This window comes from Marmota monax, unplaced genomic scaffold, assembly GCF_021218885.2.
Source record: "Marmota monax isolate L192 unplaced genomic scaffold, Marmota_monax_Labrador192_F-V1.1 WCK01_AAM20220418_F8-fsc00253, whole genome shotgun sequence".
NCBI lineage: Eukaryota > Metazoa > Chordata > Mammalia > Rodentia > Sciuridae > Marmota > Marmota monax.
Window position 1 is genome coordinate 1,214,103 of NW_026695237.1, and position 16,749 is coordinate 1,230,851.

At 42.3% G+C, this 16,749-nt stretch overlaps 3 protein-coding genes across 10 annotated transcripts in view; 2 read left to right on the forward strand and 1 right to left on the reverse strand.

The window, feature by feature from the left end:
• Pisd (phosphatidylserine decarboxylase) overlaps positions 1–2,570 on the forward strand; it is a 121,946-nt gene extending 119,376 nt beyond the window's left edge. For both annotated transcript variants that reach the window (XM_058577417.1, XM_058577416.1), the window contains one exon: positions 2,176–2,570. In XM_058577417.1, the coding sequence (XP_058433400.1) occupies positions 2,176–2,253 (78 nt within the window). In that variant the 3' untranslated portion in view covers positions 2,254–2,570. The remainder of the gene's footprint in view (positions 1–2,175) is intronic.
• Sfi1 (SFI1 centrin binding protein) overlaps positions 1–6,056 on the reverse strand; it is a 75,451-nt gene extending 69,395 nt beyond the window's left edge. For 2 of the 4 annotated variants that reach the window (XR_009226265.1, XM_046439432.2), the window contains exons 1-2: positions 5,891–6,056; positions 626–751 (exon numbers count right to left, since the gene is read on the reverse strand). Coding sequence is in view for 3 of the 4 variants with exons in the window: in XM_046439432.2 (XP_046295388.1) it covers positions 626–723 (98 nt within the window). In the remaining variant the exon portion in view is untranslated. The remainder of the gene's footprint in view (positions 1–625; positions 752–5,890) is intronic. The other 2 variants (XM_046439430.2, XM_046439431.2) reach the window with 2 other exon arrangements.
• A 6,635-nt stretch (positions 6,057–12,691) lies between these two features.
• Positions 12,692–16,749, forward strand: part of Eif4enif1 (eukaryotic translation initiation factor 4E nuclear import factor 1) — a 50,648-nt gene continuing 46,590 nt past the window's right edge. For 2 of the 4 annotated variants that reach the window (XM_046439425.2, XM_058577434.1), the window contains exons 1-2: positions 12,961–13,094; positions 13,738–13,860. In XM_046439425.2, coding sequence (XP_046295381.1) covers positions 13,765–13,860 — 96 coding nt within the window. In that variant the 5' untranslated portion in view covers positions 12,961–13,094; positions 13,738–13,764. Of the gene's footprint in view, positions 12,851–12,960; positions 13,095–13,737; positions 13,861–16,749 lie in introns of those variants that run through there. The other 2 variants (XM_046439423.2, XM_046439424.2) reach the window with 2 other exon arrangements.

A 16,749-nucleotide genomic window follows, 5' to 3' on the forward strand; every position in this document is an offset into this window, starting at 1 on the left:
GCCACACATTACTTCAGACACAAAGCTGTCATTGTAAAGAACATTGATGATGGCACATCAGACTATCCCTACAGTCATGCTCTGGTGGCTAGACAGCTGCCTCGGGCAAGAAGAAAACTGTCAAAAGGTCAAAGATCAAGAGAATCTTAATTTAGGCTGAAAGTGACCAAACAAAAGCAGAAGAAAGATAAAAGAGTCAGCCAATCTTGATGTAATAACCTTTAACCTCAGGAAAATCATCCTCACTTCTATTTATAATTAGATTTTCTTTTAATGTATGTGGGTATGTATATGGTGTTAGGGATTGAACCCAAGCCCTTGCACATGCTAAGCAAGTGCTCTATCACTGAGCTATATCCCCAACCTCAAAATTATAATTTTAATTATGGATACTTCCACATGCTTGAAATATTTTTTGACTATGACATAATGTGTGAAATGTGCATCACAGTATAGATGAAAAGCTCAAAATATCAATGAAAAAAAATTCCTTGCCCATATTTTCTATCTAATCACTCATGATTTAAGAATTTTTATTGTTTATTATTTTTACACTCAAAATGCTAAAAATCTTTATATGGAACCGTAATTTCAGTTACCTTTTTGGTCATGTTGTATCACTCACCTGGAATCAACCTTCTTCTCCATTCTCTCCTTAATTTCTTCTGATAAAAAATTCAACCAGTGGCTTGATATATACTTCTTAATTAGCAGAATACTCATGAATCAGTTTTTTATATTCCCCATCTAACTACAAAAGAAAGACCAATAAAAAGACTAAATTATCTGCAAATTCATGGGAATCAACATGTCTGAACAGCTACCTACTAGATGCTAGTCTCCCACCCGTCTCCTTAATTCAACACTAGGTGAGCACGGAAAAATCTCAGACTTAAAAACACCGTTTACAAACATTAAAACACCCCTGGGGTTCAATCCCCAGTAACCCCCCCCCAAAAAAAAAGTCTTCTGATAGGTGTTTTGGGTTTGTTTTTGTTTTTTTAGTACCAGGAATTGAACTCAGGGGCACTTAACCACTGAGCCACATCTTCAGCCCTATTTTGTATTTTATTTAGAGACAGGGTCGCACTGAATTGCTTGGGGCCTCACTAAGTTGCTGAGGCTAGCTTTGAACTTGAGATCCTCCTGTCTCAGCCTGCGGAGTGGCTGAGATTACAGGTGTGTGCCACCATGTCCATTCATCTTCAGGTAGGTTTTTATCAGCAGTAGATACTTAATGTGCAGTTTTCATTTTCAATTTGTAATCACTTCTACCAAAAGCATTCATTATAAACTGAATAAACAAAATGCTTTTTATTTCTTAGTACAAAGAATGGGTTATGGGTTGAATTAGGTTCCCCAAAATGCTGATATCCCAAACCCCAATATCTGTGAATGTGACTATATAACAGGGTCTTTGCAGGTGTAAGAGATATATGAACTCATACTAATTTATAGCTTAATTTAAGAGTAGAGTAGGCCCTTAATGCACTATGACTGGTGTCCTTATAAAAAAAGAAGAGACAAAGAACAGATATACTTAAAAGAGGAGAATTCTATTCGATGAAGAAGGTAGAGACTGGAGTAATGTGCCTACAAGCCAGGGAAGTTACTATCAGAAGCTAACAGAAAAACAGAAGAGTTCCCCTAGGCTTCAGAGAAAGGACAACACCTTGATTTCTGGTTTCTGGCCTCCAGAACTGTGAGAGAATCAACTTCTGTTTTATTTTATTTATTTATTTTTGTATGTAGTGGGAATTGACCCAGGGGTGCTCTACCACTGAGCTATATCCACAGTCTTTTTTATTTTTTATTTTGAGATAGGGTCTCACGGTTGCCCAGGCTAGCCTCAAACTTACAATCATCCTGCCTCAGCCTTCTGGGTCACTGGAATTATAGGCATATGCCACCATGCCCAACAATTTCTGTTGTTTTAAACCACCCAGTTTGTCCTAGCTGGTTACAACAGCCCTAGGAAACAAATGTAAGAAGTCAAGACTGAGAACTAAGATTTCAGTATATAGTGGAGGCTACCTAAAATGGTTACCATGTCTTACACTTAGTAACTTTGATGGATTTATAGTAAGATATCAAAAAATTACCCAGAAAGAAGTTTACCCATACAAGAACAGTCTTTACTGACATCAAACCTGATGTCTTCCCTTTCCCCTGCAGCCTCTGCCCGGAGTAGTATCTGCTGCACAGCTCCAGACACGTGCAGAGTGGCCAGCTATGGACTTAAGGCAGATGTGACTCCAGGTGTGCATGGTCACCAGACACTGGATCTTGGAAGACCGCCATTAAAGCCTCACTTTTGTACTTCCTGTCTCTGAGTCCATTCTTTGGGACTAGGCAACAGGATGACTTGAAATTAGGACATTCTTCACTCTCCAGAAGAGAAGAAATAGTGACAGGTGAACAGTGTATACGTGGAGTTTTCAGATAACTTCACCTGAATGAGAAATCTGTCTTCATCAGGACCTCAGACATCTGACAGTTTTGTGGCACACCAAGATAACAAATTTATATCCTGATGTCTTAAGAAGATGAAGTAAAACATTCAAGTAGTTTTCGGTGCGGTTTTTTTGTTTTTTAAATCCCTTTCTCTTTTTATTCTTTTCACATGCTTCAATAGACACTGGAATTAGATTGGCAGGTTTATTGCTCTATGAATATCCAAGCTGCTAACTGTCATAGGTAGCAATCAACACAAGTACTGGCCAAAAAACAAAACAAAACCTATGTTCTACTGTTTCTTCTCTCTCTCTCTCTCTCTCTCAAGTCTAACTAAGTTGCTTAGGTCCTCACAAAGTTGCTGAGTCTGGCTTTGAACTTGCAATTCTGCCTTAGCCTCCAAATCATTGAGATTATAGGTATGTACCACTGTGCTCAGCTGACCTAGTGTTTCTGATGCCACACTCCAAGTAACAATGACAACCTTTAGTGACTATATCTGAAAATTAACTAAATTGAAGTATTCAAATAGGGAATTGTGAAATATTGCTATAATAAATGGGCCACATTGCCTTGGGTTGATGTCTTAATGATTATGTGCAATGTCCACTGTGGTCAAAGGAGTCTCTTTAGTTAGACCAACATTCTAACTACTTGTATGTGTCTGCCTTCTCCACATTAAAAATACAGACTCCATGAAAACAATAATTGTATCTGACAATAATCCTATCTGATCTTGTCTCCATTATATCTCCAGCATCTAAATTAATGTCTGGAATCTCACAGGTGAGATACACAAACATGGAAAAAGACTAAGGCATAAGTCTATCCTCAATAGAGACACTTATGAACTTACTCTGTAAGTTGAAAAACACATAATGATAATTAGGCAAGGATTATTCCCAGTTACACATGACCTCCTAAAATGATAGTGAAGGATAAATTTGATTCAGCCAACTCAATGTCTAAGTATATGCCAAAGAGAACTAAAAATATGTCCACACAAATATAATGGAAAGATGAACAAAGTGTGGTATATCCATATGATGGAATATTATTCAGCCATGAAAAGAAATGCAATACGATAACAATGCTTAAACGTGGATGAAACTTAAAAACATTGTGCCAAGTGAAAGAAGTCAGTCACAAAGGCCCACATATTTTACAATTCCATATACAAAACATCTAGAATGGCAAACATAGTGCCTGGGGCTGAGGGACTGAGGGACTAACTGCTAATAAGCAAGGCTTTTTTTTTTTTTTTTTTTTAATGGAACTGGGGATTGAAACCCAGGGCCTTGAGCATGCCAGGAAAGTGCTGGGATTAAGGCATGTGCCATCACATGCAGCAAATAAGGCTTTCGTTTTTGGGTGATGACAATATTCTAAAGCTGATCATAGCGATGGTTGTACAACTCTGTTAATGTTGAATTATACACTTTAAAATGGGTGAACTGTATATGAATTTTATCACAATATAACTTTTTTAAAAAGAATAAGCCAGAAGGCTGGGGTTGTGGCTAAGTGGTAGAGCACTCTCCAAGCATGTGCAAGGCCCTGGGTTCAATCCTTAGCAACACATAAAAATAAATAAAATAAAGATATTTTGTCCAAATACAACTAAAAAATAAATATTAAAAAAAAATAAGCCAGAACTGCATGTAGTAGCACAAACCTTTAATTCCAGATCGTCAGAAAGCTGAAGCAAGAGGATGATGGTAAATTCAAGGCCAGCTTAAGCAATTTTAGTGAGACTCTGTCTCAAAATTTAAAAAAAAAAGGGGGGGGGGCAAGGGATGTAACTCAAAGGTGGAGCACCACTGAGTTTGATCTCCAACACTACAAATATATATAAATGGGAAATATGCTTAAAAAAAGGCAAACTAAGAAAAAATTACAGGGATCCAAGCTACAGAGAACAGCAAAAAGAAATTCCAGAATAGATGTGAAAAGAGTACTCTGGATGAGAACTGGGTGTAGAGGGCAAAGTGTCCCCAGATTAGATTAGAACCAACAAGGGAGGTATCCAGGCAAAAGATGGAACCAAAGGTTTTGAGAATAGCCCAAAAAAACTCAATTAGTGACAGGGAAAATAATTAGTGATCTATGCATGTGATACCGGGGGGGGGGGGATGATGGGATGTGCAAGAATGGAAGCGAGAGCTGGAGTTGAAGTTGAAGTTCAGTGGTAGAGCACTTGCCTAGCATGTGTGAGGCACTGGGTTCAAGTCTCAGCAAGCATATAATAAAATAAAGGCCCACTGACAACTAAAAAAATAAATAAATAAATAAAAAAGAAAGGAAGAGATATAGTACCCTACTTGATTCAGCCGCGAATATTTGTTACATAATGCAAATGTTATTACTTTGACAATAATTACCGAGATGAGAGAAAGACAACTGTGAACTAAGTACTTATTTCCTATGGACAACTGTCAACAAAAAGTGTAAAATTAACAAATGGAGAAACATCACTATACTAATTTGCTCCTATACAGAAGAATGGCACATGGTGCTCTGTTTTATTACGAACTTCAATATTAATTTTTAAAACCGTATGTTACTTTGGAAAAAATGTAAAAACATCTTTTAAGTGTCTACAGTATTTTGCAGTTTCAAATAATTGAGAAAGGAATGATCCTACTGAGAAAAATGAGGAAATATAGATCTTCAGCCCAGAATAAATTTCCAGTACTTCCAAAAGGCTTCCCTAACCCCAAGTCTCATACTTTTATGGCACACACTTTCAAAAAGCACAGACTAGAATCAAGATAGCATTTATGGAGAAGGCACTCTGCGCCAGGCATTGTACTAAGTACTTTTCATAAATTACACACTTTAATACAACTACCTCGATAGGCGATTGCCATCTTCATTTCAGAGATGGAGGGCCCAACATCATTAGCTAAGGAGTGATGAAGCTAGCTAGTATTGGTACTGCAGTGCCTAACACCATCATTTAATAAATACACATCAACACGGACGTTTTCAAGACATCTGAACGGCCTCCGGAAAAAAATAAAAACCAAGCACCCACCTCTCACGGTGGGAATGGAATTATGGTTTGGATGGCACGTTAGCCCCATGGGGTTCAGAGAGGGTCCCCGAAGTCTATGTACACCAGCACCCCCGCCTTCAGATTCCTGCAAGCTAAGGAACCTCCCATGGGCTCCGGAACCAGCCCGGTGGAAAGACAAGGGGCCCCCAGAGTCAGCAACAACACAACAATTGCCAGAATCCGCGCAAGCCCAGCACAGAGGAAGGTTTTTGCTCTTCTCACAAACCAAAGCCGGTGCACAGGCAGCATCATGGACACTTCAAGAAGAGGAGGAAGCAAAGACTCCAACAGGGTCTAACAGGGCGCAACTCAGAGGCACTTGCTTCCTGGCAGAGCTCAAGGGCAGAGGCCAAGCCACTAAAAAAGCTGACCACGTACCTGAGTTCTCGGGCCTGGCGCTTAGAAGTCACGGCAACAGTGGGCGAATTCCTGGGCTCCCTAGGCCCGCTTAGCCCACGCCATTCTTTGCGCTTCGCGCGCTTCTGAACGCTAACCTAACGCGGGCCCCACCCGAGTTTCCACAGCTACCGCAGCGCACGCGCTGAAAACCCGCCCCATGCTGGAGTTCGCGCAGCCTCAGTCAGACGTTGACACGCCTCCCCAACAGCTGCCAAGACACTCCAGTCGTGCTATCTGCGCAGCCCTATGTATGTCTGTGTTCTTTGGAAACGTGCTTCTCTCTAAGCCGATTCTTATATACCCCTCTTAATGGAGTGGAGGTTTGGGTCAGTAGGCTATTGCGTTGGAAAGTCCTCTTTCCCCTACCTCCAGGCTCTTGGTTTTCCTGAATTCCCAGGAGTGCAAGCTGGAACCCGTAGAGTAGGACGGTTGTAGCAACCAGGATTTAGCGGGCAAGAGTCCTTGCAGCCCGAGAATTGGAATGATTTCAGGCTTTAAAAAAAAAAAAAAGCTGATCTCTTCTTATAACCCTTCTTTTACAAATGGAAAGCCGGGCTGGGTGGCACACATCTGTAGTCCCAGCGATTCGGAGGCTTGAGGCAGGATTGCAATTGGAGGTCAGACTTCGAAATTTATCAAGGCCCTAAGCAACTTAGCAAGAGTGTTTCAGAATTTTTTTCAGAAGGGCTGGGGTTATGGCTCAGCAGTTAAGTACCCCTGGGTTTAATCCTCAGTACTAAAAAAATTAAGATGTTAGGCTGGGTAGGTAGCTCAGTGGTAGAGTGCTTGCATACGCCCCTGCACCTCATATATACACCAAGTCCCAAAAGGTGTCTAAATTCTGCTAGTAATGGTCCAGTGAAAAATCCCTTACTAATGTCTTTCTCATCTTTAATCCGAGGAGATGCTTCTATAGCTGTGAAACTTTTCAAATCCTTTTTATAAAGAAAAATTGAGTAGGAATAAGCACATTTTGAAAAGCGTAATTTCAATCTTTTGAGACTTCTACTAAAGTTGATGATCTAGAAAACTCTTCACAGATACTCATAATTTCTAAGTTTCTAATATTTTCCTCCTCTACTGTTCTACAACTGCCAATTTCCTCAACTCACAACATTTGAGGTCCCTATGTCAAACTTTGAACCAATAATTTGACCCTAAATTCTTATATTTCATAAAGATCTAGAATAAATCATGTTTTACTTACTCTTTCAAAGAGATTTCCCATACTAATATTTGAAAATGCATATAAGTAGCCTGGCACATCGGTGCACATTTGCAATCGCAGTGACTCATAAGGCTGAGACAAGAGGATCACAAGTTCAAGACCAGCCTCTGTAACTCAGTGAGGCCCTCAGCAATTTAGTGAGACCCTGTCTCAAAAAATAAAAAGGGGTGTTGTATTACTTGCAAAAGATGGCACTTAATAATTACAAGTTATCATTCTTCCAAAGACTAATAAGCAAAAGCTACAATGAAAAAAAGATTAGCAAGCATCTAGCTTTTGCATGGCACAGAAGTTTATGGGTACACTTCCTTAGTAAAGTATTACTCTTATTCCTGCATAGTTATTGTCTTCTCCTTTTATGAGGACAAAGTCAACCAATAAGGAATCTCCACACTTAATGGCTCGCTTTTGTTACTTCTCAAACCACTCCCTCTGGCATTTTGCCAGGCACCATCCAGACTTGTTTACAAACTCTAACATTCCCCTGGCTGAATGCCAGGTGTTATTTTGACTTGTTTACAGACTCTAACATTTCCCCCTTTTGTTTAATTTAAATAACAACCATAGTGGTTTTTACACAAACACCATAAATAATCTGCTACAAGCAGAAGGGGAGGATACAAAATGCCACAATACCAAGCCACTTGATGGCTCCATGCAAGAAGCCCTTGGAAAAATTATACCAGCAATGACACTGTTAGCAAAGATACTGAGTTACAATTTGTTATAGATTACAGTTTGTTGTCTCAGTCCAGATAAAGCAGTGTCTCAATAGATTAACTCACAGTCCAGGTAAATCACAGTCCAGGTAAGTTCTGCAGGCAGCTAGCTTAAATCACAGTCCAGGTAAGTTCTGCAGGCATCTAGCTTAAATCACAGTCCAGGTAAGTTCTGCAGGCAGCTAGCTTAAGTTGTAGCAGCAGAAACAGCAATAGCTCCGAAGTCTCCTCCAGTTTTCAGCAACACTGGAAATTCTTCCACCTTGGTCTTTACCGGACTGGGACGAAGGCAGGAACTCTGGATGGCTAAAGAAAATCCTGTAGCATTCAACTAAGAAAACAGCCTTCTGAACAATTTAGTACATTATCTCAAGGTTTTTTACATTTGAAATAAGCCTTAATAGTGCTCATTACTCATCAGCTTCCAGGTGTGGGAGAACCATTGTAGCTTAGTTATTGGCATTGAAAATGACCAAACATCAGGGACACCAGTAGCGTCTTTTGCTGGCTGTAGCGTCCTGGGCAGCCCCAGATGGCCCTGGGGAGTGTCCCGGACTCAAACTGCTACTGGGCACAGGGAGCAAGAGCCTGCGAGACTGTGCCTCCAGGTCAGGTCTAGATTTGGGCTCGCAGCAGTGGAAGAGCCAGCTCCCAGGCCAGGAGGCGGGGAAGGGCCAGTTGCCGCTGCCTCTTGGAAAATCCTTGCTGCGCTGTGACCGGCTTGCACACTCGGCAGCCGCCTCTCCGCTTCATGCACCCTCCAGTAACAAAAAGTATTTAGTAATAGCCTTTTGCTGCAACTTTTTTCCTGATAATCCTTCCTCCTATGATAATCTTTCTTCTTCTGAACTTTCTGTTTCTTTCTGACTAGAGTTCCTGGGCTTCTATCAACACATGCCCTAACTATTCTTGGTTCCACTGGGGTGCCTTCTTCCCTTAGTAATTTAATTCTCACCCCTTCCATATTTTCATCACAAAGACAATATAATTCACTGAGACAAAACAAGACACAAACATACTGCATCAATCTTCTCCATTTTCTTGAAATGGCCATTTTTCCTCTCGCCCTATCTGCCTAGGGACGAGCAGATTTGCTCCCGTCCTATCTATGGACAGGCAGCTTTTTTTTTGTCACTTACCCCGAGTGTCCCGGGGCTCCCCGTAACGGGCCACCATCTACCGCAGTCCGGCTGCAGCAAAATAACCGGGGGGTGACGAACAACTTGTGCACATTGATACAGCAGGAGTGGGAGCCGTTTATTGCAGGACAGGAGCAGTATTTATACATTCCACACAGCTTATCTAATTAGCATAAACTAGATACATCAGTCAACCAATAAGGAATCTCCACACTTAATGGCTCGCTTTTGTTACTTCTCAAACCACTCCCTCTGGCATTTTGCCAGGCACCATCCAGACTTGTTTACGAACTCTAACATTCCCCTGGCTGAATGCCAGGTGTTATTTTGACTTGTTTACAGACTCTAACAGTATGGCTTAGAGTTTTAAGACTTCCTCACAAGTTCTTTTAACATTCTTCCCATATAAAAGAGTGGAAATCTCTTTCCTTTTAATCCAAGCCAGCCTTAGTGACTCCTAAGGAACAGAATGGGCATATGGCAGAACTAACCCTGTGTGACTTTAAACCTAAGTTAGAAAAAGGCAATTCAGGGCTGGGGGTGTTGCTCAGTAGTAGAGTTCTTGCCTAGTATGCATGAGGCCCTCAAGTGGATCCCTAGCACCATAAGAGAGAAAATTTTTTTAAAAAGCAATGCAGCACCTGCAAGTAATACAACACCCCTTTTTATTTTATTCTATTCCTTAGAATCCAAATCTTAGATACATCAAGAGGCCACGTGTGCCAGCTGCAATGGCACACTCTTGTAATCCCAGTGATTTGGGAGGCTGAGGCAGGAGGATCGCAAGTTCAAAGTCAGCCTCAGTAAAAAGCGAGGCATTAAGCAACTCAGTGAGACTCTGTCTCTAAATAAAATACAAAATATGGTTGTGAATGTGGCTCAGTGGTCGAGTGCCCCTGAGTTCAATCCCTGGTACAAAAAAAAAAAAAAAAAAAAGAGGCCACGTTTAAGTGTTCCCGATAAAGCTCCAGAGGTCCCAGCTGACAGGTACTTTCAACTATCAAACATAAGTGATCCTACCCCACAGCCTTTAAGCTACCCCAGCTGATGTCAAATGCATCCAAGCTGGTACTAACCCAATTTACAGATTTGGAAGCAAAATAAATACTGGTTTAAGCCTCTGAGTTTTGGGGTGGTTTGTTACACAGCAAGAGGTAACCAGATCAGTTTTGGTCTTTTTGTGGTGATGAGAATCAGACCCGGGGCCTTGCTCTACCAATGAAGTATATCCCCAGCCCTCAGTTTAAAATTTTAGCCCTAATTCCTTCTACAAGCCTGAAAAATAAATCCTACTGTCCTTTTCCTACAAATGAGGAGACTGATATCTAGGGTGGTGAAATGTCAAGTGGCAGAATCAGGACTTGATAGCTTCAAGAACAGCCCTTTTGACTTGGCTTGGATCCCCTGTCAGATCAGGCTGGGCATCCCCTATACACCATAATGACAAAGTTATTAGTCCTATTTCTCCCAACTTTAAAAATCCAAATTCCAAGGGAAGCTTGGTTTTTGGTATCGTTTTTGTTTTGTTTGTTTGGTGATGTTGGATATGGAACCCAGGTCCTTATACATGGAGGCAAGTGCTCTTCTACTAAGCTATACCCCCAGCCCAGCCACCTTGTTTTTTAAATTTTATTATTATTATTATTTATTTTGCAATACTAGGAATTGAACTCAGGTGCTCCACCATTGAGCTACATTTCCAGCCATTTTTTATTTCCAGACAAGGTATTGCTAAATTGCTGAAGCTGGCCTATATCCCAAGATCCTCCTGCCTCAGCTTTCTCAGTTGATGGGGTTACAGACCACTGCACTACATTGGTTTTTATTTTATGTACTTGGGATTGAACCCAGGAGCGCTTTACCACTTAACTACATTTCCAGTTCTTTTTGAGACAGAAACAGGGCCTCCCAGGTGAGATTGCAGGAGTCCACACAGCACTCAGCAGAATTTTTTTGATTTAATATCAAAGATAGAACCTTAAGGTGGTTAATCACTGAGCTACTCCCTAGCCCTTATTAATCTTAGAGACAGGGTCTCACTAAGTTGCTGAGGCTGGCTTTGAATTTATGATCCTCCCCTGCCTCAGCCTTCTCCCAAACCACTGGGATTACAGGCTTTGAGCCATCACACCCAGTTGGAACTCAGATTTTTAAAATTAAAAAATCACCTCTGAGGGGCTGAGGGATGTAGCTCAATGATAAAGCACTTGCCTAGAATGTACAAGGCCCTAGGTTCAATCCCCATACCACAAAAAACAAAAACAACTGTTCATTTACAGTGTGTCTATATAGACTCCACCAAAACAAAACCCGAAAAATTTTTGTTTTCTCCCCACAAAAAGACCTAGAAGCTTTGTGGAGGTTGTAGAAGGATTTTTGTCCACCTTGGAATATTTGACAACTGCCCTGTGAGTGGTCATCTTTGCAGTTTTCGGGTAAGAAAAGACAATTTATCCTTAGTTTTGGTTAACTCTCCACAGCCTGAAGGGGGATTCAAAAAATCAAGCCAGAATTGCAAACATTGCTTTTCTGCCTCTTGCCTGCATAGAAAAAAAATAGTTAAATAAAATTTTAAAACACGGGTTTTATTCAGTTTTACCGAAGAAAAGAAAAACGTTATCGTTTTGTCCGTTGCCAAAGCACACAGGAAACTTAGTGACCTCTCACTGCCGAAGTCCCTCATTTCACTAACGAAGTAAACAATGTTCAAATAAAGTAGACCTCTTGAAAAAGTAGGCTTCGCTGGCCTTTAAATTAAAGAAAACTATGTTTCCTCCATGCCCATGTATTTCACACCAATTCTGGGCAGTTCAACCGGGCAAAAACAGTGGCTTGCGATATTCTGGCAGGCAAGGCTCACAGGTAACCTCCTTCTCAGCGCAACAGTTCTTCCCACTGCTCACATACTTGAATTTCTGTGCCTACTTGTCAGCTCGAGTTTCTGCACTATGAGCTAAGCGCTTGACATTCGCCATCTCATTTCCCCTTCCCGGATAGGTTAAGGAAAGAATCAGATTATGGGCGGGAAACAACATGTCAACCAATTTGTGAGTTGCCTCTACCTGCATCAAAGGTATAAGTTGGCTTATAAATGCAGGAAACCGTATTCTTGCCTATTCCTAATATTGATAGGGACCACTTTAGAAAGAAGAGCGAAACTCAAGATCATAAGGCTAATTAAAAAAAAAAAACCGGCGGAATTTCCCTAACTCGGGTTCCCACTACTGAAACCCCAGTAGTAAGTCAAGCTGCAGACCCAAGCACACCTCGCCACCACCTTCCCAGCAGAGCACGGTAGCCCAGGGTCTCGGGCCGCCCGCTCCGCCTCCACATCACGCGTGGGAACGAAGCTCCCTCTTAGGGACTGCCCAACGCGACCGCCTGCGCGCAAGGGGGCCAGCTTCCACTACCTCTGCCTCTGTCTTCGTCCTACCGCAGTCGCCGTCTCCTTCCAGCAGCTGCCTCCCTGCCTCCAGGCTCGCGCATAGACCAGCTCCCGGGGAGGGTGCTGAAATGTTTCATTTTTCGGCCCGGCACCTCAGCAGCCACCTCATATCCGGTCGCGCGGCGGTGAAGGCGGTGCTGGGCCCGGGTGCGTGGAGGGAGTTATAAAGTGGGAGGGGGCGGAAGGAGGGGCGGAGGGCCGGGCCGCAGTTACGGCGGCTGAAGAGAGACAGCCCGAGCGGGGTGGGGGGGGGGGCGAGAGCAAAGGCCTTGGGGAGCAGTGCTGGGACCGGCGCGGGCAGAGTAGAGGGGAGGGAAGCGGCGGCCGGACGAAAGGCCGCCAGAGCGGCGGAGGCACTGAGTAAGGGTCAAGCGGCGGGGTCCCAGGCGTCGCACGCCACGGCCTACGGTGGGAGATGGGGCGCGGGCGCGCTGCTCCTGGGGTCGCGTGCGGGAGCGCGGGCACCGGTGCGCGCGCGGGGGGGGCTGGGCAGGGATTTAGGCCCGCGGGGTGGCCGGAGGGCAGCGGGCGGGCTGGCGGGGCCCGAGCCGCCGGGCCGGGGCGGAGGGCGGTGGGCTTGCGCCAGCTACAGCTCAAAGCGCCCGGGCCAGGGGATTTGGCCTCCCGGGCCCCTCCGGCCCGCTTTCCCTCAGTAAGTACGGTCCCCGCCCTTACTCCGAAGAAGGCCGCTGGGCCAGGGCCTGCGCGAGGGGTGGGAGGTTGGCCTGGGGAAGCCGAGTTTCTGAGCTGAACCTAGCGCTCGCCCTTTCCCAGCCACGGGCGCCACTGACATGACCACAGGTGCAGCCGGCTGGGCGAGGGGCGCTTGGGCTGGGTTCTCAGCCCTTGACCTCGAATAACAAGGGGCAGCTGGTGCCGTCCATTGGCAAGTGACAGGCTCTTTACAACACCCTGACTTTTTAAAAGCCTCATCCAGTATACCGTCCCCGACTCCGGGAAACTTCCCCTCCACTCAGTGGTGGTTCCTATGGGCGGCCGCGAATCTTGGTTTCTTTTTGTATTAAAGCTGCTTAAAGGTTGTATCCTGAGTTGGGTACCTTCCACTTCTGCTTTCCTTACCCTTATTGGTATTTAGAATACTTAACTAGGAGAGATAACTAAGTTCCAGTGGTTCCTTTTCAAATTTGGTTCCACTTTATATCATAACTTTTGGATTTTTTTTTTGGATAACTATTTTAAGAGATCTCTTTTGAAAGTTTGTTTCTTAAGCAGCAGCTAAAATTTCTGAAAATTTACTGTTTTCTGTGACAAATTTGTGTTGATTTATTCTCCAGGTGTAAAAAATTGTAGACAAAGGAGCCATGGATAGGAGAAGTGTGGGTGAAGCAGAAAATGGAGATACTTTCCTTGACCTGAAGAAGCTGCCGGCCTCCAAATCCCCTCATCGCTATACAAAAGTAGGCTTTGTTACTAATGAAATAGTGTTTCTTTATGAGTGGGGAGGTCAGTAACATTGTGTAGGTATTTTGTTGACTACCTAAAGTGGTAGTCTGGTTCTGACTCATTTCATGAGCTAAATAATAACTAAATTTAGTAAAACATTGCTTTGAACATTTTTCTGGAAATTTGAATACCAAAAGTTTGCTTTCAAGTAGCTTTCCCTTTTTTTTGTTGTTGTTGTCAATGTACCTTTATTTGTGGTGCTGAGAGTCGAACCCATTGCTTCACAGTAGCTAGGCAAACGCTCTACCACTAAGCCACAATCCCAGCCCCTTCTAAATAGCTTTTAAGTGAAGGGAATATTGTCCTGGATCCTGTATGAATATATATGTTGGCACCTAAGTTCTATAACAATTGTGTAATTGATGTTACCGATTTACTTGTTGAGGGTGAGGATTCCAGCTTTGGATGCCTCACAAAATCAGTATTCTCTGTATTGATGTTTCCTTGAGAGGCAAACTATCTACCTATATGAATGATGTGGCCAAGGTAACTGAATTTTTTTTTTTTTTAACCTCCTGTTACAAATTAGATATGGACTCACAAAAATAAGGCTTCAAATATATTTTCATTACCTTAGTATTTGTAGTAATTTTGAACTGCCCATCTGGATATCTTTTTGAGAGGGGCTCCTCAGGAATCACTCTATGGTCATGTATTTATTAGAGATTCTGCAAAGATCAATATCTTGTTTGCTATGGTATGTTTTTGAAGAGGTGACAAGATTCATTGAGCTGTATAGTACATTTCTGGGTACTTGAAGTGGTCTGGGCTGGAGTGTATAAAATGTGCTTAAAGAAAGCAATTGGGAGTACTGATGAGAGAGGTTATGTTCTAGATGGGCCCATGTCTTAGTGAATACCCAGTACTGTACTGGTTTATTATCCCTGATTTCCCAGGATACTGATCAAGTCAGGCCATATTTATGTACTGGTGCTACTATTACCTATTTGATAAAGTGTCAGATAGTGTGAAGTTTTCATTTTCAACATTTAGAACTGAACCTTTATGCCAGGCACGGTGGCATATGCCTGTAATCCCAGAGGATTGGGAGGCTGAGGCAGGAGGATCACGAGTTCAAAGACAACCTCAGCAACTTAGTAAGGCCCTAAACTCAGTGAGACCCTGTGTCTAAATTAAAAAAAAAAAAAAAAAAAAAAAAAAAAATTTTTTTTTTTTTTTTTTAAAGGCTTGGGGATGTGGCTCAGTGGTTAAGTGCCTCTGGGTTCAATCCCCAGTACAAAATCATACTGAATCCTTCTGGGGTACAGGTGGAGTATTTGGGTATAAAAGGGTTATTGGTTAATTGCTGGTATTTTGTTTGTTTGTTTGTTTATGGTTTTTTGTTTTTCAGGACTGGGGATTAAACCCAGATTACCACTGAGCCACATTCCCAGCCCTTATATTTTATTTTGAGATAGGGTCTCTAAGTTGCTGAAACTGGCCTGGAACTTTGCAGTCCTCCTGCCTCAGTCTCCCTAATCACACTAGGATCACAAGCTTGTACCACCAAACCTAACTGTGATTAATTGCTGTTTTAGCACAATCTGTTTTGTCATGAAAGAATGTGAACTGATGGGAAGCTTTTCAGTTCTGCATTCATATTTAGTCTTACCAAATGTAGATGTTCTCAAATTTGAGTTCTTGAGTAGTGTTCCACAACTTGAAGTCACTGCCTAAAATGTTGACAGGTGAATTCTGAGTAAGATAAGCTTATCAGGGGCAGGGGCTATAGCTCAGTGGTAGAGCGCTTGCCTAGCATGCGTGAGGCACTGAGTTCAATCCTCAGCACCACATAAAAATAAACAAATAAAATAAAGGCATTCTGTCCATCTACAACTACCCAAAAAAAATTTTTTTTAAAGCTTTAAATGGAGGTAAACTGAGTCAGACTGCTTACAAGCTTGTGATTCCTAATCAGAACTTTTTAAATTAAGGTTTTTGCATGTAGCGGTAGGGATTGAACCCAGGACTTCCAGCATGCAGGCAAGCATTCTACAACTGAGCTATCTTCCCAGCCCTGTTTGAATTAAAGTTTTAACTGGTATTCTACTTGGAGAGTCCCAGCAAAGAGACTTTTGAATCACTCTCACACTTTGACCAGAGGGTGGCATGTGTATTTCATCATTGTGTATTTCCTTCTTTATGCTTAAGTCATTTTTAGGAAGATCTTATTGGTCTCTTTTAGGGTAATCCTTGAATTTGTTAGCAGTAAAGATTAAGAAGCTTGCCAGGCATAGTGGCACATGCTGGTAATCCCAGTGACCCCGGAGGCTGAGGCAGGAGGATTTGCAAGTTTGAGGTCAGCCTCAAGATTGAGATAGTGAGGCCCTATCTCAAAATTACAAAATAAAAAGAACAAAAATAAGTGGAAAGAGAGCTCAGTGGTAAAGTTGCCCCTAGGATCAATTCCGTGTGTGTGTGTGTGTATACAATATATATATAATATATATAAAGATTCAGAAGCTTGTCATAGTCAATTTTTTTATAATCCAACCTCAGAATTCTTAAGTATGCCTTACAGAACTGGTTTAATGAAGCATTTTCTATAACTGGAATAATACATACTGAGATCAAATTATTGGAGTACATAAAGCATTTAGTGAAGTTCCTGCCACTTCATGTTCACAGGATAGAAGGTCTAGAAGCCGTAAAGGGAAACTCATCAATGATTTTTATAGGTGATACTCTGTGGAAACTGGTAAATATAGAGTGTTTCCTTACAAGAGCAGAAAAATACATAGGCTAGATGATAGGGCTCCTTAACCTTTCACCCGTCTTAGTTTAATGTTCAGCGGCTTTTTGGGATAATATTGTCTGTTGTTGAGAATTCAAACTCCCCATCC